Source organism: Neomonachus schauinslandi, chromosome 9, assembly GCF_002201575.2.
Source record: "Neomonachus schauinslandi chromosome 9, ASM220157v2, whole genome shotgun sequence".
NCBI classification, from domain to species: Eukaryota; Metazoa; Chordata; class Mammalia; order Carnivora; family Phocidae; genus Neomonachus; species Neomonachus schauinslandi.
Window position 1 is genome coordinate 51860839 of NC_058411.1, and position 25811 is coordinate 51886649.

At 35.4% G+C, this 25811-nt stretch overlaps 1 protein-coding gene and 1 pseudogene across 1 annotated transcript in view; both read left to right on the forward strand.

The window, feature by feature from the left end:
• MIS18BP1 (MIS18 binding protein 1) overlaps window positions 1-24415 on the forward strand; it is a 44871-nt gene extending 20456 nt beyond the window's left edge. The window contains exons 8-17 of the mRNA XM_044917894.1: window positions 468-625; window positions 1234-1385; window positions 2064-2160; window positions 5114-5981; window positions 14332-14504; window positions 15251-15411; window positions 17715-17863; window positions 22236-22323; window positions 24049-24103; window positions 24279-24415. Of these exons, the coding sequence (XP_044773829.1) occupies window positions 468-625; window positions 1234-1385; window positions 2064-2160; window positions 5114-5981; window positions 14332-14504; window positions 15251-15411; window positions 17715-17863; window positions 22236-22323; window positions 24049-24103; window positions 24279-24382 (2005 nt within the window). The 3' untranslated portion in view covers window positions 24383-24415. The remainder of the gene's footprint in view (window positions 1-467; window positions 626-1233; window positions 1386-2063; window positions 2161-5113; window positions 5982-14331; window positions 14505-15250; window positions 15412-17714; window positions 17864-22235; window positions 22324-24048; window positions 24104-24278) is intronic.
• On the forward strand, window positions 9408-9980 carry LOC110590603 (annotated as a pseudogene).
• Window positions 24416-25811: the final 1396 nt, after the last annotated feature.

The following is a 25811-nucleotide window of genomic DNA, read 5'->3' on the forward strand; positions in this document are numbered from 1 at the left end:
AACTTATAATGCGGGGAGGGGGTGGTCCTGTAAAGAGCCAGATAGGAAGTGTTTTTATGGGCATACTGTCTCTATCAACTATTCAACTCTGCCTTTGTAACGGAAGAGCAACCATAGACAGTACTTAAATGAATGAATGTGGCGGTGTTTCAGTAAAATTTATTTCCAAAAATAGGCAACTGGCAACATTTGTCCTGTAATTTTCTTACAGTATTAGCCTAAGTAGAAAATAAAAGAGCATAGAGTAGTAAACACTTACAAGGTTTTATTTGATTCTTTTGATTTAAGCTGTTGTCCTTCAGTTCTTTGTGGGGGAAGAGGTAGAAGTCATAAAGGCTTAAATAATGTAGATTAAAGGTAATCTTTGCTGGGTGGGGGGAAGCTTTATCTGAGGGACTTTATTTGTATATTTTGTTTTTGTTTTTTGAGAACAAATATTAGAGGAAAAATACTATACTTGTTTTTAGGGCTTGTGAAAAGAAAGAGGGAAAGGCCAGACAAAAACAGAAAACTGGAAGATTTGTCCCTGATATACGAAAATCATCAAAAAATAATGCAAGAGAAAACCAAACAGATGTCCTCCAAAGAGCCAGCACTACTTATGACGTTGATTGTTGTCATTTGGGTATGTTTGCTCTTTTTTCTTCTCCTGGTATGGTGGTAAATTCTTACATGAGCTCCACATTTATCTGTTTATATTATATTGAGTTTTTGACTTACACTGCCCTAAAATTCTTATTTTTTATACTTGAAAAACTACAGTGCAGTCTGCTCATAGTGAGCATTCTGCTTACTTCTTTAAATATTACATTTTAGTTCATCAGAATCAAGAACACTAATGAACATGTCAATGAAAGATGATTGTTCTTTCTGTTTCCTAGACTTAAGTATTTAGGCTAACAACCTACCTTAGACCTATATTACAGATGCCTAAATTTTTATACTAAATTACATTTTTGTTACTAGACAAAACCAGTTTGCTTTCATGGAGGGAATGGCATGTTTTTTTGAATGACCATTGCTATAAAGGTAGCTGGCAGAACTGTTGTGTCAACTCTTTGCCAAAACTATAATCTGCCTCACATCCCACCCTACCCCCTGCTGGAAAAAAGTATGAACACTAACTTACTACTCTTTCTAGATAATAGTTTTTGAAAGTGAATTCTTTAACGTGGAAAGGCAGCTTATCTTCTATATAATAATTTATTGATATCTCCATCTTTGTACACATAGAAGTGAAAAATGCTAAGCGCGGTAGGTTGCCAGGAGCCACAGAATTAAACGTGTGCCATGGTAATTGCCAAAATAAACCACCGTTAAGTCTCCCAGATGACCAAGTAAATAATACTTTTCAAAATGGAGGAGGAAATGACTTATCTAATCAGGTAAGCTTTTACTGTACACTGTGATAATGTAGAGTGGTGGTGTGATGCTACTAAAAAGGTTTGGGACCAAACTAGAAATCATGAATTCTGTTAAATATCAGCCTTTTGTTCATCTTGACAATCTCTTGATATTTATTTTCTCCGTGTCTCATTGGAAAAGTTCAGTCAATACTAACAAAGTTTAGCTCTTAGAGTAAGGCTTAAATAAAATGTGTGTGTGTGTGCACACGTGTGCACACTTGACATATCACAGGTATTAAATCAATAAAGGAAATATCTAACATACTGGTTATCCACATGGTGCTTCCAAAAGCTTAAGCTCTGGCAAATGAGTTTCTGAATGCCTCCATTAATGAAATTTGTAGAACTAAAAGTACCTAGATATTTATATTCTTGATACATACTGTGAAAATACTTGAGGTCATGTTTATAGGTTTATTAAAATAAAAAGCTGGGGCGCCTGGGTGGCTCAGATAGTTAAGCGTCTGCCTTCGGCTCAGGTCATGATCCCAGGATCCTGGGATCGAGCCCCGCATCAGGCTCCCTGCTCCATGGGGAGTCTGCTTCTCCCCCTGCTCATGCTCTCAATCTCTCTCTCTCTCTCTGTATCTCTGTGTCTCGAATGAATAAATAAAAAAATTTAAAAAAATAATAAAAAGCTGTCTTTTTGTTTTGAAGGAATTAGTTGGAAAGAAAGAATGTGAAAACTTGTCTTCAGAGAAACTTGGAAATTGTGAAAGAACAAATGAAACGATAATTAAAAGTCAGAAGCAAGGTAATATATCTTTATAGGTTTTATATTAAGCAGACAGCTCTTACTTGAAATGTTGTTAATATAATAATAGTACATAATATTATATTAAATATATAATAAAATTATATTAAATATATAATAAGTGGTCTCATAAATTTCCAAATCTAAAATGGTAAACCAGGTATTTCAATGTTTATAAATGTTGGGGGGTTTTTTGTTGTTTTTTTTAATGGGTTTTTTTTTTAGAATACCTTTTTTTTCTTTAATTGAAGCATATACTGTGTTATTAGTTTCAGGTGTACAATAGGGTTTTGTTTTTCTATATAACATAATTTGCATAATAAAATAATCTATTACCTTACATACCATATTTACTTGCAGGTTTGCCTCCCTTAATCTAGATACTAAATAATTTTTATTTATTTATTTTTTAAACTTTTTTTCTCTTAAGTAAACTATACACCCAACATGGGGCTCAAACTGACAACCCTGACATCAAGAGTCACATGCTGTACCAACTGAGCCAGCCAGGCACCCCTAATTTTTTAATAACAAAACTATACATTATTTTAAATACGCTTTTTGGAATGTTTAAGGTGATATATCTTTATTGATTTACATTGTAAAGAAATGTTTAAAGACTATGAATCTTTTTATGAAATTAATGCCATCATTTAGCTATGTGTGTCGATTTTCAGTACGATTTCATTGAAATCCTGCATACCAGAATTTAAAGAGCCTTGTCTCTATACATTAGCAAGTTTAAAATTTCATATTGAGTTAAATCCATCAGCTTAGTAGCATTTTTATTTTATTTCTTTTTTTATTATGTTAATCACCATACATCATTAGTTTTTTGATGTAGTGTTCCATAATTCATTGTTTGCGTATAACACCCAGCGCTCCATGCAGAACGTGCCCTCTTTAATACCCATCACCAGGCTAACCCATCCTCCCAACCCCCTCCCCTCTGAAACCCTCAGTTTGTTTCTCAGAGTCCATAGTCTCATGGTTTGTCTCCCCGTCTGATTTCCCCCACTTCATTTTTCCCTTCCTGCTATCGTAGTCTTCTTTTTTTAACATATAATGTATTATTTGTTTCAGAGGTACAGGTCTGTGACTCAACAGTCTTACGCAATTCACAGCGCTCACCATAGCATATACCCTCCCCAGTGTCCATCACCCAGCCACCCCATCCCTCCCACCCCCCACCATTCCAACAACCCTCAGTTTGTTTCTTTTAAGTGAAAGGAAGTGAAAGTGAAGAACATTTACTAAGTGTTTAAAGAAGTAGAGAGGAAAAACAATACTATTTAGACTATCAGGATCATGCAATTTAGGTTAAAGTATCCAGATAGGATGAATCTTTATTCAGATTATTTAATAAAATGAATAAAAATATTCAGAATAAAAGTATTTTGTTTAAAATTAGAAAGTTCAAAATTTTCAAATTGCCAATTGAACATTTGAATCAGATTTATGTGAGGAATTAAAAGAAAACACTTCCCTCAGGAAGATAGATGATTCCCTTGAGAAATCTTGTAGAAACTTTCTTGATTACTTTTGATTAGTACCACTTCTCCATGAATTATAATTTAGTGGCTTCTTTTCTCTCTACTCATCAGTCTTTCATTTTATCATTCTTGTAAAATGGTACATAATGTGTAGGTTGTTGCAGTATTTCACTATGATGATTGGTGTGATGATTTATAATTTGTATATATTATAATTGCAATTGGATAATTTATAATTAGAAGTTCAGTTAGTTTGGCTTCTGGTTTCTTAAGTTGCAAATTGGAGAATTTCTCTCATTTTAATTTTCTTTCTTTAACTAGTGACACAATATAATAAAGATTCCCAAGTTCTGGTTTGATTGTTATCCCATGATGCTTCATGGAGTTTGGGCAACTCAGCAAAACTGTATTTCCATTGCCACCATTAGGAATGATAATGGGGCCACACAATAGAGTTCCTTGTTCCCCTAACTAGGATAGCTTGCATTTCATGTAAGGAATTACATACCTAGTAAGGTTTTAGCAACCCTAGTGGTTTCTTAATGTCACCTAAATATTTTATCTCTAAAGAGTTGATTTAACACTTATTTATCATTTATTGCATATTTGAAAGGCTATGTACTAACTCCAACAACAACAAAAATCCAAAAATGAAGACAAAATTCTTACTATTAAGGATTTTTTTGCAGTCTAGTTCAAAGATAAGACAAGTTTGTGTTTATAATGCAGGGCACATTGTCAAACATAGTATTATTTAAAAGTAATCTGGAAATTTCAAGAACTTTCATTCAGTTGAGGGAATCAGGACAAAGTTTGTGGACGAGGCAGATTAGAGAATGGAATTAAAGCAAGTAGCGAAGGGTGCCTGGGTGGCTCAGTTGTTAAGCATCTGCCTTGGCTTGGGTCATGATCCCAGGGTCCTGGGATCAAGCCCCGCATTGGGCTCCCGGCTCTGTGGGAACCTGCTTCTCCCTCTCCCTCTCCCTCTCCCTGTGTTCCCTCTCTGGCTGTCTCTTTGTCTGTAAAATAAATAAAATCTTTAAAAATAAATAAAGCAAGTAGTGATTTGGTTTGTGAGTGAAGAAAACTTTCCAAGTAGATGATATTAGTGAAAGTTGAGAATCAAGAAAATTGGGAGAAATAGTGGTCTCGTAGACATAGAATATGGTTCAGATTGAGTACAGTGAGATTAGAACTACATTGAAGGCCAGACAGAGGAGTTTATCTGTATACTAAGTAGACTGTAAGAAGTCACGGGCCAGTTGATTTAAAAAATAAGTTTACAATTGAAGGGGCAGTAATCTGAACAGACTGGTACTTCAGGAAGACTAATAATGACAGTAGTGTGTACAATGGAATTTATGGGGGAAAAAATATATTTTAGAAAAAAATTTTGTGCTTTATTTTGTTTGTAGCTAATTTGAGATTTTGATGTTTGGTTTTGTCTTATGAAATTAAAGAGAGAACTGAAGAATCGAATGTATCCGTTGACATTCTAACCTCAAGACAACTGTTTTTCTCAGACGAAGAAAGAAAACATATGGCTCCTAATCAGAAGGAAGCTTATATTTTAGTGACACCACTTAAGTCTAAAAAAGTGATAGAACAAAAATGCATGAAGTATAATCTGTCCTATGGCACCATTAAAGCAGTAACAGATTTTGCAGTGCCAAAGCATCAAAAAGAAAGTAAATCAGACTTAAATGGAACTGCACATTTGTCCAGTAAGCCCACAAAGACCTTCCAAAATGCAAATGAGTATAGTGTGGATCATAAAAATAAAAAAAAGGAAGATTGCAGTGAATGTGATTTAGTCACAGTCAACCAGAAAATCAAAATATCTAGTCCTAAAAAGGAACAAACGGTCACCTCTGATTTTAAGAAAAATACAAGGTTGTTTCCAAAATTGAAGAAAATCAGAAATGCATCTATGTCATTTTATGAGCATCAGTCTTCATCAGATGTGTCTAGTGAAGAGAGCGAAACAGAAAAGGGAATTAGAAAGAAAGCTGAAATTGCTAAGAAAACCAGAGTAAGGAATACCAAAGAAACAGTGGTTCACCCGAGGAAAAGCACAAGAACCACCACAAAGAAAAACCCAGTGATTTCTGAATCTGAAACTGAAGAAAGTGAAAGTGAATTTTATATCAAACAAAAGAAAGCTAGATGTTCTGCTAAAGAAAATCTTCAGAAATCTGGTATTAGGAATGAGTCTCCAATTATTGAGGCGATGGGATCTAATGAGACAAATAGGCATTCCTTTGAATGTTTTCCTGGTATAATTCAGGATGAAGAATGGAATGAGAAGGAATTAGAGAAACTTCATTGGTAAGTAGTTATATTTGACTCTGAAATATCTAGAGTGGCCACAAAACAGTTGAAGACCTAAAAATTCCAATAACAAGCTGATTTAGTGACCTCTAATCATTAATATGGAAGATATCCAAAAACACGTGGAGAGAAATTTATACAAAGAATGGAGGGAGAATACAGATAACTTCTAACTAGGTACTAGGTACTAACTAGATAACTTTCTACTAGGTACTACAGCTTGCATATAAGCAAAAGAAAAGTTAATCTTCCTTTCTTTCCCATTTAATCTTTCAAGACAGCTACCCTCCCCCTCAAGAAAAGGGTATCTATGTGAGGGGGTGGATGTGTTATTTGATTGTTGTCATTTCACACTGAACATGTATATCAAGTGATCCCATGTGCACTTTATACAATTTTGACAATTATACCTCAATTAAGGTGGGGAAAAAAATTTTAACAGAGAAATGCTGCTGTCTCAGATCATTATATTTTAAGAAATATTTTATAGTTAAATTTACTATTACAAAACCTTAAAGCTGAATTCAGACCTGCAGATTATTTAATATGGTCTTTTCCCCTGCATTTGCAGAGTAGAAATAGCCTCAAAAATTAGGTGATCCATCCAAGGTTTCATGGTCAGTGCTGCTAATAAACCAAGTATGACAAGAATTGGGTTTAGCTGCATAGACTTGACAGGCAGTTTGAGTAGTGCAGTAGCATTGGAAGCTAGAGCATAGTTGAGCACTGGAGAGTGAATGAGACAGTAAAGACAACCTAGGTTGATAACACAAGAAATTGGCAGTGATAGGGAACAAAAAAATGGATAGGTAATAGAAGAGTGTGAAGATAAGGGAAAATGTATGTTTGGTTGCTTATTCGTTTGTTTGTAAGAGGACTCAAGCCAGAGTATGGTGGTGTGCTGATGGGAATGATCTAATAGAAAGAAAGGAAGATGTGATTGATAAGAGAGAATATAGAAACATACCACGATCAGGGATTCATTTGCTTGAGTGCTCCCTAACCTTATAACATTTAGAATTTATTTTCACATCTACCTTCTTGAAACACTCTTGAAATCTCTGTGCCACTATGTTTCTTTTTCATTTTCCCAAATGTTCCTTCTCTGTCTTATTTTCAGGCAGAGAATTTTCCTTCTCCAAAGTTCTTGGTTTTGGCTGATTTCTTACTATGATAATGTAGTCTTCAGTGATCTTTTCCTTCCATAGTTCTAACTTTACTCTTTGAACAGGGATTCCCAAATCTGTATCCCTAGTCCTGAATTCTTATATTTAGATATGTATTCCCCATGGGGCACCTGGGTGGCTCAGTCGGTTACACGTCTGCTTTTGGCTTAGGTCATGATCCCGGGGTCCTGCTTCTCCCTCTCCCTACTCGTGTTCTCTTTCTCTCTCTCATAAATAAAATCTTAAAAAAAAGATTTGTATTTCCCTTTGCCTATTGGGCATCTCTCCATAAATCTCACTTGCAAGAGATTCTAACTTAGTATGTCAAAAACTAAACTTATTTTCCCCTGCCAATCTACTTGGCCTGACATTCCTGATTCTGAAAATGTAATACTTTCAGTCAACTAGGTTTAAACTTTATCATTATTGATTTTTGTTTTTAAATCAAAGTAGTTCTCAAGGAGCTATAGATTTTTCCACAGGATCATTCCATCTGCACCCTTTCTCTTCACACTACTCTTTTTCAGACTTCTAATGCCTGCCATGGAAGTAGCCTTGTATTTTTACTTTGTTTGCATCTGTGTAATCTGTTTTGTGTATCTCCAGATTAATTTTAATGTGTAAATTGTCCTTCTAACATCAGAAACCTTCCCTGCGTTCTTACCAATCTTCAAATTATATAGAGATCCTTCTGCCTTGCATTGACAGCATACAATACTTTTACTTTATCCTTTCCAGCTATATCTCCCATCATTTTGTTATAGTAAAGGTTTTCAACCTTTACTGTATATCCATATCATCTACGATTATTTTAATGCCTGAAATTAAGATTCCAGTTCCCAATAAGACAAGGAAAGCAAATTCTTGTCTTTTTTTCTGTGCAGCTATGAACAGAATGCATGGAACAGCTTTTTGTTGACTCAGGAAATGTAAATAGTAGAGGCGCCTTTGTGGCTCAGTCATTAAGCGTCTGCCTTCGGCTCAGGTCATGATCCCAGGGTCCTGGGATCGAGCCCCGCATCGGGCTCCCTGCTCGGCCAGGAGCCTGCTTCCCCTTCTCCCACTCCCCCTGCTTGTGTTCCCTCTCTCGCTGTGTCTCTTTCTGTCTAAATAAATAAATAAAATCTTTAAAAAAAAAAAAGGAAGATACATAGTAGCAGGCTGATCGGGAAAGACCAGAATTTTAAGTGAAATGAAGTGGGGGCATATTTCTAGTTTTCCCTCTGGTATTCCTTAACCTAGATTAAGGCCACTTAAAACTTAGAAGTGGGCACTGAGGCATGACTAAGAGTTCAAAGAAAAGCCCTCCACTTCTGGCTTGGGGAGAAGGGGACGATTAACACTCAGAAACAGTAGAAGTCCCCCAGTTCTCTTTTTCTTTTCTCCTTTCTCTTACGTCACAGTCTCCATGTAATCCTGCAAGGGTGAAAATCACAGCAGCATGTGGATCCCACATGTACCTAAAACTCTGAAAGTAGGAAACCTTCCAATTACATATAGGTCTCAAAAGGGGAGGGCAACTGGAGCGCCTGCATGTCTCAGTTAAGTGTCTGCCTTCAGCTCAGGTCATGATCTCAGTCAGGGTCCTGGGATTAAGCCCTGTGTCAGGCTCCCGTTCAGTGAGGAGTCTGCTTCTCCCTCTCCCTCTGCCCCTTCTCCCCACCCCAGCCCCATGCTCTCTCTCTCTCAAATAAGTAAAATCTTTAAAAAAAAAAAAAAAAGGTAGGGCAACCTGTGTGTTGCATTTTTCTCTTTCTGTCCTTTGTGCTTGGCACTGCAGAAAGATACAGTTGTATGAAGTATACTGCAGAGCTGGGTAACTAAAACCCTAGGTTTCTGCCAGAGAACCCAAAACAGGAACCCTGGGGAACTAAAAATTGCAAAGGGAGGAGCTAGGGAAAGCAACCCTATATAAAGTTGTTGATGAACTTTTGGGCTCACCCCTGAGTTGCACATGTGAGGATTTGATCCTAAACAGCATACCCAAGACTGACAACTGAACTAAGAGGTAGACTGCCACCCAGTTTCTAAGCCAGCCAGCCACTCAGTGTCCCCCACACAGGATTATTTTAATAGCACTGCAAAGCTTTAAAAATAGGACATACTAAAATTACAACCACGGAAGACTGATTGGAATTAATAGCTCAGGTTACAACCAGATTGACTGCCTACTAAAACAAAAACATAAGCATTCTCCATGGATAAACATGACCAAGAGTTTTACAGTATTTCAAAATGCCTAGGAAATAGTCCAGAATTACTCAGTATATGAAGAAAGAGGAAAATTTCAACTCACGAAAAAAAAAAAATGCTAATGCTGAGATGATACAGCTGTTGTAATTATCTGACAAGACCCTGAAGCAGGTATATTAAAATGCTCCAGGAGCCTTTAGAAGAGCTGACAAGATGGCGGAAGTGGAGCAGAAGAAGCGCACCCCCTCCAAGTTAAGCTACTGCGGCGCAGACCTCGACCAGCTGCTGGACAGTCCAGGAGCCCCTGGTACAGCGCCCAGCAGCAGCGGAGGCTGAACCACGGTTTGCGGAGGAAGCCACGTTCACTGTTGGAGCGCCTGCAGAAGGCCAAGAAGGAAGCTCCCCACAAGGCATAGCGCGAGGTGGTTAAGGAGCACCTGCGGGACATGATCATCATGCCCAAGAGGGTGGGCAGCCTGGTGGGTGTCTACAAGGGCAAGACCTTCAACCAGATGGAAATCAAGCCCGAGATGATTGGACACACCTGGGCCAGTTCTTCACCACCTACAGGCTTGTGAAGCACTGCAGGCCGAGCATCCCGGCCACCCACTCCTCCCACTTCATCCCTCTCAAGTAGCTTAGTCAGCCAATAAAAGCAGACTTTTTTAGTCAAAAATTTATTTATCTGTTTATTTAGATTTTATTTATTTGACAAAGACAACGAGATAGGGAACACAAGCAGGGGGAGTGGGAAAGGGAGAAGCAGGCTTCCCACAGAGCAGGGAATGGGAGGTGGGGCTGGATCCCAGAACCCTGGGATCATGACGTGAGCCAAAGGCAGACGCTTAATGACTGATCCACCGAGGCGCCCCTTAGTCAAAAATTTAAAAAAAAAGCTCCAGGAACTAAAACATTCTTGGACAGAAATTTAGAAAATCTCAGACATAGAAGATAAAAAAGAAGGATCAAATGAAAATTTTAGAACTGGGAAATAGGATAATCGAAATAAAAAACTTACTAGATAGGCTCAATAACAGATTGCAAATGACGAAGGAGGCAGTCAATATCAGAAATGAAGGAATAACAAGATAAATGGTAACTATCTGGATAAATACAACAGACTGTTTTCTTGAGTTCTTTAAAGTGTTATTGGTTAGCAAATATACTACATTTTATGTTGGAGTTTTGAGTATATGTAAATTTAATACGTAAAACAACTACAAGATAAAGAGGAAGGATGAAGAGACTTATGATGGTAAATTTTCTATTCTACTTGAAGCAGTAAAATATTGATTCTAAGTAGACTATTAAGTATTGTAGCAATTCCTAGAGCAACTACTAAGAAACTAGACAGAGGTATTTTCAAATATATAATAGATAAAACACTAAAAAAAAGTTTAACCCAAAAGAAGATAGAAAAGGAGAAATAGAAACAGAACAAAGCAGAAAGCAAATAAAATGATTGACCTAAATCCAAACATAATTACATTATGTTAGTGGTCTGAATGTACCATTTAGGACAGTGTCAGAATGAATTCAAAAACATCCCTGCTATAGTAGCATGTAAGAGAACATCAAATATGAATAGGTAAGTTACAAGTAGAAGGATAGAAAAATACCATGGAAACTCATAGCTGAAATGGCTGTACTAAAACCTGTCAAAGATTTTAGTACCAAGAAAATTATCAAGGATAAAAGAAATGTCAGTTCACCAGGAAGACAACAATCTTAAATGCATATACACCTAACAAAAAAACCCCTCAAAATACATGAATCAAAATCAGAGAACTAAAGAAATGACTGAACTGAAAAGATAGGTAAAACCACATTTGTAGTTGGAAACTTCAATGCTTTTCTCTTGTAATTGACTGACTAGTAGACAGAAAATTAGCAAGGCTATAGGAGAACTGAAAACACCATCAACCAACTATCTAACCAACATTTGTAGAACAGTCCACCCAACAATAGGGGAAAAAATACATTCTTTTCCTAGGGTAGGTGGATCATTCACCAGATAGAACGTTGACTAGGTCATAAAAACAACAAATTTAAAATGACTGAAGTCATGCATAGGGTGTTTGTTCTCTCATCATAGTTGAATTAAACCACAAATCAATAAAAGAAAGCTAACAGGAACATTTCCAAGCAGTTGAAAGTTAAATAACACACTTGTGAATAATCCATGGGTCAAAGAAGAAGTCTTGGGAGAAAAGATACTGAACTGAACAAAAATGAAAATATGTCAAAATTTGTGATGTGAGCACAGAAGTTCACAAACAGCTTTATGGGGTGGTTTTATGGAGCTCATCTCTGTTGATTTCTATGGAACTTTCTACATAAATAAATCATGGTACAGTCAGAATAAATGGACTACTGAGTAATGAAAAGTAAGAACCATTGATATATGTAACAACCTGAATGAATTTCAAAGGCAGTATGCTGAATGAAAAAAAAAAAAAGCCAGCTCAAAAGGTTACATACTGTATAATTCCATTTCCAGAACTCCATTCTGGAAGGAAAAAACTAAGAAAACAGATCAATGATTGCCAGTGGTTATAGTGGTGGACAACAGAGAGGAAGCACTAGGAATTTTTCCAGTGTAATGGAACTGTTATGCATCCTAATTGTGATCGTGGTTATACAAATCTTTATATTCATTAAGATTCATAGAACCATATCCAAAAAGACAATTTTACTAGTATGATACCTTAAAAAAAATGTTAAGGTACCTAGACTGCATACTATTAAAATATTTAGATATGGCAGGCTTGGGTTTGGGCTCTGCTTTTCTAGTTTTTCTCAAAGCTCTAACCTGCAGCCATGCCTTTGAAATTTACCATATTACAAATATGGACTACTTTCTATTCCCTAACCTTATGTCCTGTCTCCTCATCTTCATTTTGCCAGTACTGTTGCCTTATTTTCACCTGTTATATTTTATCCATCCTTCATATTTTATTTCACATGTCAGTCACTCCTTCCTATAACCCTTCCTTGTCATCACCTATTCCTACTACCCTACTTAACTAGATAGAAGGCTTCTTTCTTAATTAGATATAATACTTAATGCTTCTTGGAACATAAAGCAATTCCAATCCTGACTGCATAGCAGAACAATCACCTGAGGAGCTTTTGAAAAATTCAAAGTGTTTCCACTGCACACCTACTAAATTGAAATCTTCAGGGGTAGAGTCTGTAAATCTATTTGCTTATTTTAGTAACTTATTTGCTTGGTTGTACATTTGATGTAAGCTCCTCAAGTGATTCTTAGTTGCAGCCCACTGTTACATACTCCTCATCATGCTTATAGCCTAGTTAGCAAATAATCACTCTAAGAGGTTTATGAAAATATAACAGGGAAACCTGACTTAGCTTAAGCAGATACTTGAACTAAGATGTGAAGGACAAATAAAAATTATTTAAGCCAAATTTACATAAGTTCATTTTAAATGAAACAGGAAGAAAACATATTTAGAAATACTGAGAGAAGGCCAAAATAACCAGAGTACAGAAAATGAGGGCAGAACAGTACAGGATGAGATTAGAGAGACAAGAACAATGTAAAAGTCGTATTAAATACTTTGGTTTTTATGCTAGTGAATTATAAAAGCAAGTTGTATTTTTCTCCCTCTGTCACCTATAAAAGCAAGTTTTAAGTAGGATTGCAGTGACATATGCTTTTTAAAATTATCTGGGATAAAGTAGAGATGTGTTAATTACAGACTAATTTTTTATTAAATGCATTAAGTATTTTTATTATGAAAGATAGTCCTTCTGGCAGTTCTGTACTTGCAAATTAACGATGTACACAAATAGGGAAGCTTGACCTCCAAATCCTCTTAGCGCTCCACTTTAGAACACCTGTAGAAAATTGATTAATTATGCAAAAAAGTAGAGTACTCATTAGTGTTTAATGCCTCTAAGTATTTGTCTTCCTTTTATGAATGGAGTGAGTGGTATTCTATAGTCAACTTGTACCTGTTCACAAGAGCTGATTCATATAGATTTACAATTAGATAAATTTATTAAGTAATACCCTAAACTCATCATTTCCAGATTATTTTACATTTTATTATTATCATCTAGCCTTAAGGTTCTTTACATGAGTTGTATCTGTATGGTGGAAATTCTGTGTAATTGTGTCCTATCACACGTTTCTTACTCCACATTCAGGGACATCACGTTGGTAGCTTGAAATCAGCCACGATAGAGGTATTTACAATATGGAAATTGGCAAACACTACAAATAAGGGCTTTTTAACCCCAGAGAGCTGGTTTTTAAAATTTACCAGCATAATGCTGCATAGGTTAATTGGTGAGTTAAGTAGATCTTTTCTGGCTGAAATGTCAGCTTAACCACAATATGTAAAATCTGTTTGAGGAGGGAGAGAAGCAGAAATATGTGTACCAGTTTCTAAATATTTACAAATAAACTTTCAGAATATAACTCGTTTATTAACTTGGTTGACTACCTTATATTGACTACAGTTTTTTTTCTCTTTCAATTTTCATTTCCCTCAAATATCATATGTAAAATATTGCACTCTGTAAAATTGATAGAATGAGAGCAAGAATAACACTTTTTAATAAGAATTTATAACTAAGAGCTCATTTTCCAATATACTTAGCACTGGTAAGATTTGAGCAACAGTGTTGAAAAGTTAGTCATGCTAGAGTCCCGCAGATCAAATCACTGATAGTTGGACTTAGGAAAAAGATGTTGAAAGACCTGAGATGAATTTCAGGTTTCATAGAATAGAACAAAATAGAAGATACCTACCAGATATGTAAAATTACATCTTCATATTTTAAGCACTCAAGTAAGTTACTGAATGGAAGGAATAGTATCTTCTTCCCAGTTATCTAGAATGATTTTGGTTAAAATTCCTTTAGCTCAATAAATCTCACTGATTTAGTGGTATGTATTCAGGAGGTTGTTTTTATTGATTTGAATTTCTTGTTCTTTAACTGGTTTTGGTCTTCCATAGTGCTTTTGCATCTCTTCCAAAGCACAAATCTGGTTTCTGGTCAGATGTAGCTATGGCTGTAGGTTCTCGATCTGCTGAAGAATGCCAGAGGAAATACATGGAAGATCCCAGAGAAAAAGGATCCCAGAAACCTGTCACTAAGAAAAAAACAGTCAATCCCAAAGGCCAAAATGGTAACCTTTGTAAATTGTTTTTGCCTAGTTCTCAGTATTGATTTCTAATCACTCACTAGATATATTTATCCATGTATCATTGTCTTATAGGTGTTTTCTTCAAATTTTAAAGCTAGAAAGAATTCTGAAGATCATCTGTTTAATTTTTTAGTCTTATCTAGATAGTTAATTCCATTAATAGTAGCCTTAGCAGCCAGGTGCTTTGAATTTGTTCTAGGAAATCTGCAGTTAGATCTAAAGATTTCAGTATCTGGATTATTGTTCTAAGAGTCTAATTTAATTTGAGGTCACTTGGGTAGAAATTCATAATAAAATTCAAAATAAATTTAGTTTTCATATTCCCCAGGAGTACACATTCCTGCTCAGGGTTTATGACAGAGCTTATACTAACCTTTGGGAATATCCTGTCCTTGTCCTAATTCAGTAAGGTTTATATTTTTACAAAATCAATAAATTAGACATTCAGCAAGGGGAATGTAGGAGGTAACCTTCCTTTCCTACTGGGTAAAGACCTTTTCCACCTCACCCTGGCTAATCTTACGTAGTTTCTTCATGAGTATCTTGTGGGCTAATTATATTGCATAGATCCCAGTACAGAAAGAATCTTTTGTTATATAGGAGACTTATTAACAGAGGATGAGTTTACTTAATATAAATATATAATTTAGATTTTACAAAGTCTGTTAACTTTAGAGCAGTTACTATAAATGACCAAATCCTTATCAAATGTTTTGCTGACTCCTAAGGCAAGATAGGTGATGCTGATAAGAAGCAAATTATTAAGATAACTGCCAAAGTGGGAACTCTTAAAAGGAAGCAGCAAATGAGGGATTTTCTGGAACAGTTGCCAAAAGATGATCATGATGATTTTTTCAGTACAACACCTTTGCAGAATCAAAGAGTACTGGTAAGAGTCTTAAGTGCATGAAATCATTGCTTTCTTTATATTGACTTTTACATCTTTCATTTTTATGTATTGTTAGTGTTCATCCCTAATATTTAGGCCAAGGATTGATAGTTCCACAGACATGACCCAAAGTATAGTGTAGGAAGCCGTCTGCCAGTACATGCTCTTCTCATCAGTGTCCAGAGTCTACCCGTTAGTGAGTTTCAAAGGTAATGGGTGTAGAGCCAAACTGAAAACCCAGAAATGTTTAAATAGGCTAAATGTATATATTGAAAATTTCATATGCAATGAGGCAAACTTATAAAGTTATTACCTACTGTATAGTAAATTCAGTGGAGGGATTTAATGGCAGCACAAAGTTGACATTTGAATGTATAAAAGAATTTCTGTAGTATGAAAAATCATATAACTAAAAACTTCAGTGATTGGGAAAAAATATTCACAACAAACAAAGCCAATGTTTATAATATGAAGAACTAATTCAGATGTTACTAGAATTAATAAAATTTGTCAAGGAGTGCCTGGGTGGCTTAGTCAGTTACGCGTCTGACTTTGGGTCAGGTCATGATCTCAGGGTCCCGGGATCGAGCCCCGTGTCAGGCTTCCTGCTCAGTGAGGCGTCTGCTTCTCCCTCTCCTTCTGCCCCACCCCCCGCTCATGCTCATTCGCTCTCTCTCTCAAATAAATAAAATCTTTAAAAAAAATTGTCAAGATTGCAGGGAAAAAGTGGGCAAGAAAAAAATTTAAAAGACTGAGTGAATACTTGGGGAGGTGGTTATATTAGCTGACAAAGGACAACTAAGTAAACCATATGTATATATTCTAAGTTACAGAATCTTTTGTAAAAATAAGTTAAAATATCCACTAACAAAAGCAGTGGAGATACTGATGTAGCCATACATCAGTGGATGTAAAATGAATCATACATTTTGGAAAGCATCATGGCCATGTTCAAGAACCATTAAATTAATTGTATTCATTGGAATTTACCCTAAGAAATTCAAAAGAAGCCAAAAATCCTTTTTTTTTAAAGATTTTATTTATTTGAGAGAGCGAGAGCACAGAGAGAGCGTGAGAGGGAGAGCCAGACTCCACACTGAGCAGAGAGCCCAACGCGGGGCTCCATCCCAGGACCCTGAGATCATGACCTAAGCCGAAGGCAGACACTGAATCGACTGAGCCACCCAGGTGCCCCAAAGCCAAAAATCTTGACAGAGTTATTCATTGCAGGTTTATCTTTACAGCAGCAAACTGGAAGCAATGTATATATCCAATAAGGATATTCTTCATAAACAGTCAAATACAATATAAATATTAATTGCAAATTTGAGACTATTTCTAGAATATAAATGTAAATATTAAGAGTATTAAGATTAATGCAAAAATGGATAGATACAGACAACTGATAGAAGTGTAAAAATTCAGAGTTGTTTTGGTGAGCTGAACTTCGGGGGTTATTTTTTTATTTACTTCTTAATATTGTTACATCATCTCCAATATTAAAAGGCTACACAATGCTTTAAAAATTTAGTAACATCATTATCTGGGGTCTTTCAGCCTATGTAATGATTTATTGCATAGATAATAAAGGGAGGTATTTTAAGGGAGCCATCTGAGGCTCTTACTATGTTCCCTGCATAACAACCACGGTCCTTTAGGGGTTATATCCTTTATATAATTCTACCATCATTTTAGGTTTCTGTAAGGTTTTAATGTAAAGGAAGGTAAAATCTTAATGAAGGATTGAACTGTTTATTGGAAATGTATATACAGAAAAGTTTATTATTGCTTGAGTTCCTATTAAGTGCCAAGCATAATAATCAATGAATTAGTTCTGTTTTGTTCTATTTACACAGAGGTAAGCAAACCATGACCCATGCGTCCCATCTGGCAGGCCACATTTTTTAGAAACAAAATTTTATTGGAACGCAGACATGTTCCTTGTTTACTTAGCTATGTCTGCTTTCATGCTACAACAGCAGAGTTGAATATTTGGGACAGAGACTGTATGGACCACAAGGCCTAAAATAAATACTATCTGACACTTTACAGAGAACATTTGCTGACCCCTGGTCTTTTCACAACTTTTAGAAATAGGCATCATTGTCTCTGTTTAACACAATAGAACCAAAATTTTTTAAAGGCCAAGGCTCTGTTCTGTAACCACTATTAGTTTAGTTATCTCAGTTGGAAAATTATAAGGAGGAAAACAACTTATTAGCCCACCCAAAAACATTTCGTGATAATGAGAAATTCCATTTTTAGGGTTGTCTGCTGGCTGGTAATAAATATTTGTTTTCTAGTTGCCAAGTCTCCAGGACAGTGCAGAAGAGGATGATATTCTGCCAAGTATGGACAAAAATCCAACAACTCCATCATCAGTTGTCTTTCCACTGGCAAAAACTCCTCAGTGTCAGCATGTCAGTCCTGGCATGCTAGCCTCTATAAATAGGTAAATATGCATATGATACTGTAATTCTCTGCATCAGCATTTCATGAGTTGGGTAGTAGATGTCAGTAATGAGAAGAGTTATTTAAAAAAAAATTAAAGAATAGCTCCTAGAAGTCAAGGATGAACAAGTAGGGATATATGTTCAGTAGTGTAGGACACAGCTCACACTTTACATCAGGATAAATTCCAAATGGATCAGAGTTTTGCATAACAAATTATACTATAAAATACACCTAAAGAAACCTTGGAGGATTATTTGATAATCATTGATTAGTGAAAGTCTTTTCAAACTATGATGCAAGACTCAGAAGACACTAACAAAAAGAATTGTAAAGTCAACCAGATAGTTTTACCCCGTACCAACTACCATAAGCAATCAAAAGATAAGCAGTGATCTGACAAAAGATTATATGGAACTCATCAAAGGAAAAGCCTAATTTTCCTAATGCAGCACTCCTACAAATTAAGAGGAATGGAAAGCCATTCTCATGCATTACTAGTGAGAAGGTAAATTAGTACAGTCTGTGCAAGCAATTTTTCAATATCTGTCAAAATTGTACACATGCTCTTTGACCTATCAGACCTGCTTCTCAAATAGTGAATGCACAGCTTATTAGAGTATTGTTTATAATAGCAAAAGACTGGAAGCAACTCAAATGCTAATCAAATTCTGGTACCTTATGTAGCCATAGAAATTAATGAATTTTTTATGTACTATTATGGTAAAATGTTCAAGATATATTAAGAGAAAAAGTTAGATGCAGTGAATTATTTGTGTAAATAGGGGCTGTGTGTGTACTTGTATATGTTATATGTGCATATATATGTAATTGCTTTTCTTTGATTAAATATATCTGAAAGAATATATAAGAAACTGAAAACATTAGTGATCCCTACAAAAAGGGAACTAAGGTCACTTGGAGATGAGAATAAGAGGGAAACTTTTTGAATTTTGAACTATGTGAATATAGGAACTACTTGAAATACAAATAAAATTAAGAAATATCAGGGGCGACCAGCAATTGAATGACACAGAGAAAAGATGTAAAGTAATAAATATGAGGCCTGAAAATAAGCCATTCCATTTGGCAATCAAGCAGGACAATGCTGATTTTATGAAGAGTAATCACCATGGGTGTGAGGCAGAGGTCAGATAATAACGCCTGAGAAAAAAGTATTCAGTCCTCTCCTGAAGCTTAGTGAAATTTTAATTTGCATTTATTTGGTAAAAACATAATTTTTCCCCAGCAATCCACAAGATATTTTTTGTTTTTGATTTAGTATTCATTGCAGGTGAAGGTATATTGAGAGTATAATTTTGGACAAAGTTTTTGGTAAGCACTTTGGCCAAATCATCAAAAGCTTTAAAATGTTCATCCGTTTGGCCCTTGAACTTTGTTTGTCAGTTATAAGGAAATATATTTGGGCAAGTATGTATGTACATTTGTATGAACAAAGATGTTCATCATGAAACATAATACTGAAATGACCTAAATGTCCAATAAAGTTAAGAAATTAGATTTGTCCATATAATAGAATAATATGTAACAACTAAAAATCATGCCTTCCAGAATTTTTAAAAACAAAGAATAATGTTCAGTTGACGATAGATTTTAAAAGCTAAGAAATTAAATTATAAACAATATTCCAATTTACATAACATGTATTCAGAAAGGAAATTTCTTGACTAAAAAACATCACCAGCCATTATCCTTCTAGGTTGTAGAATTACATTGAAGTGAGTTTTGGTGTTTTGGTGTTTTGTTTTGTTTTTTTATATCACTTGTACAATGATGGAAATACATCTTTTTTTCCCCCCGAATAGAACACATGGTGGACTCATTTGTATCATGAATATATGTCCTAAAACTTTTAAAAAATGAGTTTCCTAGGCCTCTACACTATCTCTTGACTCACCAGCTCTAATAATTGGCTTCCTTTTTTTTTTTTTTTTTTTTTTAAAGATTTTATTTATTTATTTGAGACAGAGAGAATGAGAGAGACAGCACATGAGAGGGGGGAGGGTCAGAGGGAGAAGCAGGCTCCCTGCCGAGCAGGGAGCCCGATGCGGGACTCGATCCAGGGACTCCAGGATCATGACCTGAGCCGAAGGCAGTCGCTTAACCAACTGAGCCACCCAGGCGCCCAATTGGCTTCCTTTTTATTTTAAATAATGAAACAGTTTTATCATTTCAGAAGTGATTTTTTCGTACAGGACAACAGACTCATGAGGTGCTGACCCTGAACAGCTGGCCAGGCTTATTGACTAGCTCTGCAGCACTGTGTGTGGTTCACATTAATATCTTAATACAGTCACACATTTAGAAATTTCTACATGTCAGCTTTAAGGTTGCTTCCAAATTATCATAAAGGAAAGGATAATTGATCATAAAGGATCCTGAAGCCAGGAGAGAGAATTAGAATTGGTGCTCAGCTGGTATTTACTGTCATAAGCAGGACTAGGAACTGTAGGGGAAATGGGAACAGCCGTTCTGTTTGGCTTCAATTTGTGTCTGCAAGTTGAGCCAAGCCTATTAGCTAAGAATGAGAGGGGGGAAAATAAGCTAAAAAGAAATGACTCAACAGTTAGTTGGAAGCTATAAATTAATTGAGGGTTTTCATCACCAGGTGTATCCTTAAAGTGGTTAACTGTAAGATTCAATTTGGATAGGGAAGCAAGTGAATAGTAGAAAGGAGTGAGAGGTCCATAAAAGGGAGTCCAGGGACAAGAAGTCTCAGTGAATTTTGGAAAAGAGAGGCAGGCAGCAAGATAGTGATTGTAAAGAGCACAAATGGGACAATGAACAATAATTTAAACCGTAATTTCCTAGAATATTCTTATTCAGTGTTTCCTTTAAAATGTTAGGCTGAAGCATTTTGTCCATCAGTACACCATTGTCTCTTTAAAAATGGAAAAGACAAATATGCTTTTTTTGCTCTTGTTTTTAAGTTTTTAAATTCTAGTTAACATTACAGACATACTAGTTTCAGGTGTACAATACAGTGATTCAACACTTCCATACAACACCCAGTGCTTATCACCAGTATACTCCTTAATCCCCATCACCCATTCAGCCCATCCGCCCCATCTACCTCCCTTCTGGTAACCATCAGTTTGTTCTCTATAGTTAAGAGTCTGTTTCCTGGTTTGCCTCTCTTTTTTTTTCCCCCTCATGTTGATCTGTTTTGTTTCCTAAATTCCAGATATGAGTGAAATCACATGGTATTTGTCTTTCTCTGACTTATTTTGCTTAACATACTTTCTAGCTCCATCCATGTGTGTAGCAAATGGAGAGATTTCAATCTTTTTTATGGCTGAGTAATATTCTAGTGTGTGTGTGTGTGTGTGTGTGTGTATATATATGTATATATACACACACACACACACACACATCTTCTTTATTCATCAATTGATGGATACTTGGGCTGTTTCCATAATTAGGCTGTTGTAGATAATGTTGCTCTAAACATTGGAGTGCAAGATCCCCTTGAATTAGTATTTTTGTATTCTTTGGGTAAATACCCAGTAGTGTCATTGCTGGATTGTAGGGTAGCTCTATTTTTAACTTTTTTTTTTTTAAGATTTATTTATTTGACAGAGGGAGAGAGGAAATAAAAGCAGGGGGAGTGGGAAAGGGAGAAGCAGGCTTCCCTCTGAGCAGGGAGCCTGATGCCGGGCTCGATCCCAGGACCCTGGAATCATGACCCGAGCTGAAGGCAGACGCTTAACGGCTGAGCCACCCAGGCACCCCTCTAAGTTCTTGTGGAACCTCCATACTGTTTTCCACAGTGGCCGCACCAGTTTGCATTCCCACCAACAGTGCACGAAGGTTCCCCTTTTTCACATCCCCACCAACACCTATTGTTTGTGTTGATTTTAGCCATTCTGACAGGTGTGAGGTGATATCTCATGTACTTTTGATTTGTATTTCCCTGACAGTCATGTTGAGCATCTTTTCATGTGTTTGTTGGCCATCTGGATGTCTTTGAGGAACTGTATTCATGTCTTCTGCCTGTTTTTTAATTGGATTATTTCTTTTTTGGGTGTTGAGTTGTGTAAGTTCTTTATTTTGGATACTAATCCTTTACCAGTTATGTCATTTGCAAATACCTTCTCCCATTCCATAGGTTGCCTTTTAATTTTGTTGATTGTTTTCTTCCCTGTGCAGAAGCTGTTTATTTTGATGTAGTCCCAACAGTTTTTTTATTCCCCCAAAAATATATATATACTTCCCAGAAAATATACTTTTTCCCAGAAAATAATACTTTTTAAAGATCAAAACACATTTTAAATTAATTTTGTCAATTGCTACTCAAGCTGTGGATAGAAGTATGGTAGTTAATTTTGACTTAAAATTTTGTATTCAAACAGGAATGATTGTGATAAATATGTTTTTCGTATGCAAAAAACCCATAAAAGTAAAGGTGGCATTGTCTGGGGCAATATCAAGAAAAAAACAGTAAGTTTATTTATTCTTCATTTATTCATCACATCTATTGAACAACTATAATATATGGCAAATTGTGGAAGTTATAAGTTATGTAAGAGTTCTTGCCCTAAAAGTAAATAGTTAGTCTTAGAGAATAATAATTTATGGAGGTACAGTGGACCACTACCTTATCTCCTGATTGTATATTCCTTCTGACCAGATTATGGCAATCTCTTCCTCCCTCACCCATGTTGAAATATTTATATTGCACACTTGCTAGAGTATAATTCTTCTCAGAGAATTTCTAAACTAAACATTGGGATTACATAATCACATCCAATCTCTGTGGGTTTCATTTATCCACTGGAAATGGCAGATACTTAAAATCAGCCTGGAGACTAAATTCTTTAAAAGAAATCTCCAAAATTGAGGGTGTAGACAGACTCAGTGATTCTTAGCTTCCCTTTCTCCAGTCCCACATTTCTGGGACTGGAGAATGAAATTTTGGTTTGTTGCAAAGGACCTGGAATCAACATAGTGAGAAAGATTTCATTGGCCTCTAGTCTCTATTTTGCCAGTGAAAAGTTGGGTTGTTTTGACAAACTGTTTCACAAACTTGAATGTGGATAGGAGTCACCTAGGGATCTTGTTAAACAGATTCTGATACAGTAGATTTGAGATTTCAGCATTTTTAACAGGCTTCAGGTGATAATGCCTATGTTGCTGAGTAGTAGCAAGATTCTCATCCACTCAGTCTGTTCTCTGCACAGTGATGAAAAGTTCACACGGATATAGATCCATAAGGACCCTTCCTATTAAGAATTTTTATTTCTTTGTATTTCTGACATCATCCTAACCACTACTGGACTTCTGTTTTTCTTAATGGGTCATAATGTCAGCAGCAGTCTACCAAACTATAATATCCTTGTGATTTAGTCCTATTTTTTTCATAGACTAATATTTTGTAGCTAATGTGTGAGGATAGAAAGAGCAAAGGATTTACTGTTAAAAATTCTGATTTCAAGACCTGACTCCCCATACCAGCTTTATAATAAAACAAGCTATTTGGGCTTTCTAATCTCATTTTATTCATGTATGGTTATCGTTGACATGGGAATCGTGATACTGGTTTGATGCCACTGAATGATTTTGAGAGCTAAATGATAGAGTAGTGTTTTTGACTCACTTCACAAGAAACAGTACATTTATGTCACAACCTGAACATGAGTTTGTATCTCAAAAGTTTGAACTATATTTACCCTTAGTACAGTGGATATACCCTGTCATATTTTCTATTCTATTCCTTTTCATTTTTTAAAGGTAGCCAGCCATGGCCAAAAGTTTAAAAATCATTGATGTAATAAGCAGATATTACACACTTAAAATTTGTCATATAAATTAACATTTTAGACAAGAATTTAAATTTTGCTAGTGTAATGGACTGGAATGAGTACTTAGATTTTGGCAACTGTCAGAGGCCCATACACTCTCCTTTCACCTCTGCAGCATTAGTTTGTAATATTTTCTTATAGTCATGTTTTCCAGCAGTGGGAAACAACTTTGAATAAGTGCTCTTGCCCTAGATAAATTCAACTTAAAAGATAATTAGACATTTCACAGATAATTATAATGTGATTAGGTATCGTTATAGGCATGTGTTCAAGATACTTGGGATGAAGCATGCTTCTTTTGTCTATGTTTGAGGCAAAATTCACAGGAGGTACTATTTAGCTATTAACATGAACTTTCTTGCAGGTTGAAACTGATTTTTCAACTCCAACATCAAGAAAAAAAACCCTGTTTAACAAAGGTAATTTTTCTTTTGTAGCTTAATCTATTATAAGATAGTCTCTTATTAACATGGTACTAAAATTAACTGCTCTCAAATGGGCAGACCTACTATTCAGTTTCTCAGTTCTTTTCAATTTCATTGAAATTACTTTTAGAAGTATATTAATCTTTTTTTATTAAACTTCTCTTTACAGAATTAGGAGAAAACTCTGGTATTGGAAAACTTTTCACTAATGCTATGGAGTCTTTAGATGAAGAAGAGAAAGATGATTATTTTTCAAACTCTGATTCTACATAGTAAAAATGAGAAAATATTTCCAGGATTTTTATCAAGAAGCAGATTTTTGTATCTTCTTTTGGAATACACATATTTTCCTTAAAATGTACCTTCATATGAAATTGTGGATTCCTTCTCAAAGGTTTTAGGAGTTTGTATTCAAAGTAAAACATCATTCTGTAAATATTCCTCATTGCTGCAGCTTACTAAAGTATAAGGAAAATTGTTTTGCTTGTATAGATATTTGTAAATTTCTGGGTTTTGCAATATTAAAATATTCTAGATAAGTCTCTTAAGCATCCAAGTCTGTTTACTTTAAGAAAATCATGTTCCAAACAGATTTTTTAAAAGCTTCCAAGAAAATGTTGCTACCCTTAAGGGATAGGGGAGGGAGAATGAAAAGTAGATTGTTACTGCTGGCTACTGAATTCATGAAAAGCATTTGTTACCACTTGGTATACAAGCCAGAATTGATCTTATGTTTAAATTACATGTTGTTGAAACTATCTGACACTCTTTCTCCTGATTTTTTTCTTAAAACTTGTGATTGGCATATCTATGAAACCTATATAAATTTATTGCTTTTTCAGTATTTTATTAGGTAGAATCAGAGAACAAATTTTGTTGCATTACACCATATTTACATATGCAGACATAGCTTACATTTGGTCTCAATATTAAAAAGTGGATTAGACAAACATTCAAGTAGTTGATCTACCATTGTAAGGAGTCAAGTTAATATGCCATGTCACAGTAAACATTATTTTCCTTTCAGATAGCTCCTTTAGAAATAAACCTTTTTTTAGCTTAATCTGCCACTCTGTTTTGAAATTTGACATAGAATATTTTTCCTGTGGTTATAGTATATATCGACTTACCCTTTCTCTCCAGTTAGACTGTTCAAATAAACTTGGTTTGCTTTTATAATATTTCTATTTTGGTTCTTATCTGATTACTGAATCATGGAAAGTAAACAAATATGCACTTTGTTACTGGTTCAGCTTGTTGCCTCAAAAAATATCAGAACTTTTAGTAAAAAATAATACATTTTTCTTGTTTCTTAAGAGTTTAGTCAGTAATAATCAGCAGTTATATAACTATAGAATTTATGGAAACACAAGATTTAAAAAGAATATTGATGAGATATTAGACTGAGTTCATAATTGTTCCTGCCACAAAGATTTTAGACGTAGGATGGAACAAATGAAGGGATTATTTTAGAGTGAAATACTGTTGTATAACTTAAGTTGCCATTATTTGGTATAATACCATCCTGTTTAATGTTAATGGATAGTGTTTTTAAGGAGTTAGAAGGTACTTAAATTCCATAATGGGAAACAAAAAGATAATTTTGATATCGCACAGACAACACCAAAAACTGTGGCCTCACCCCCTTTCCCGCCCCCGTATTCCCTGTGTCCTGTTGGAACTCCTTCAGTGTCCCTCCTAG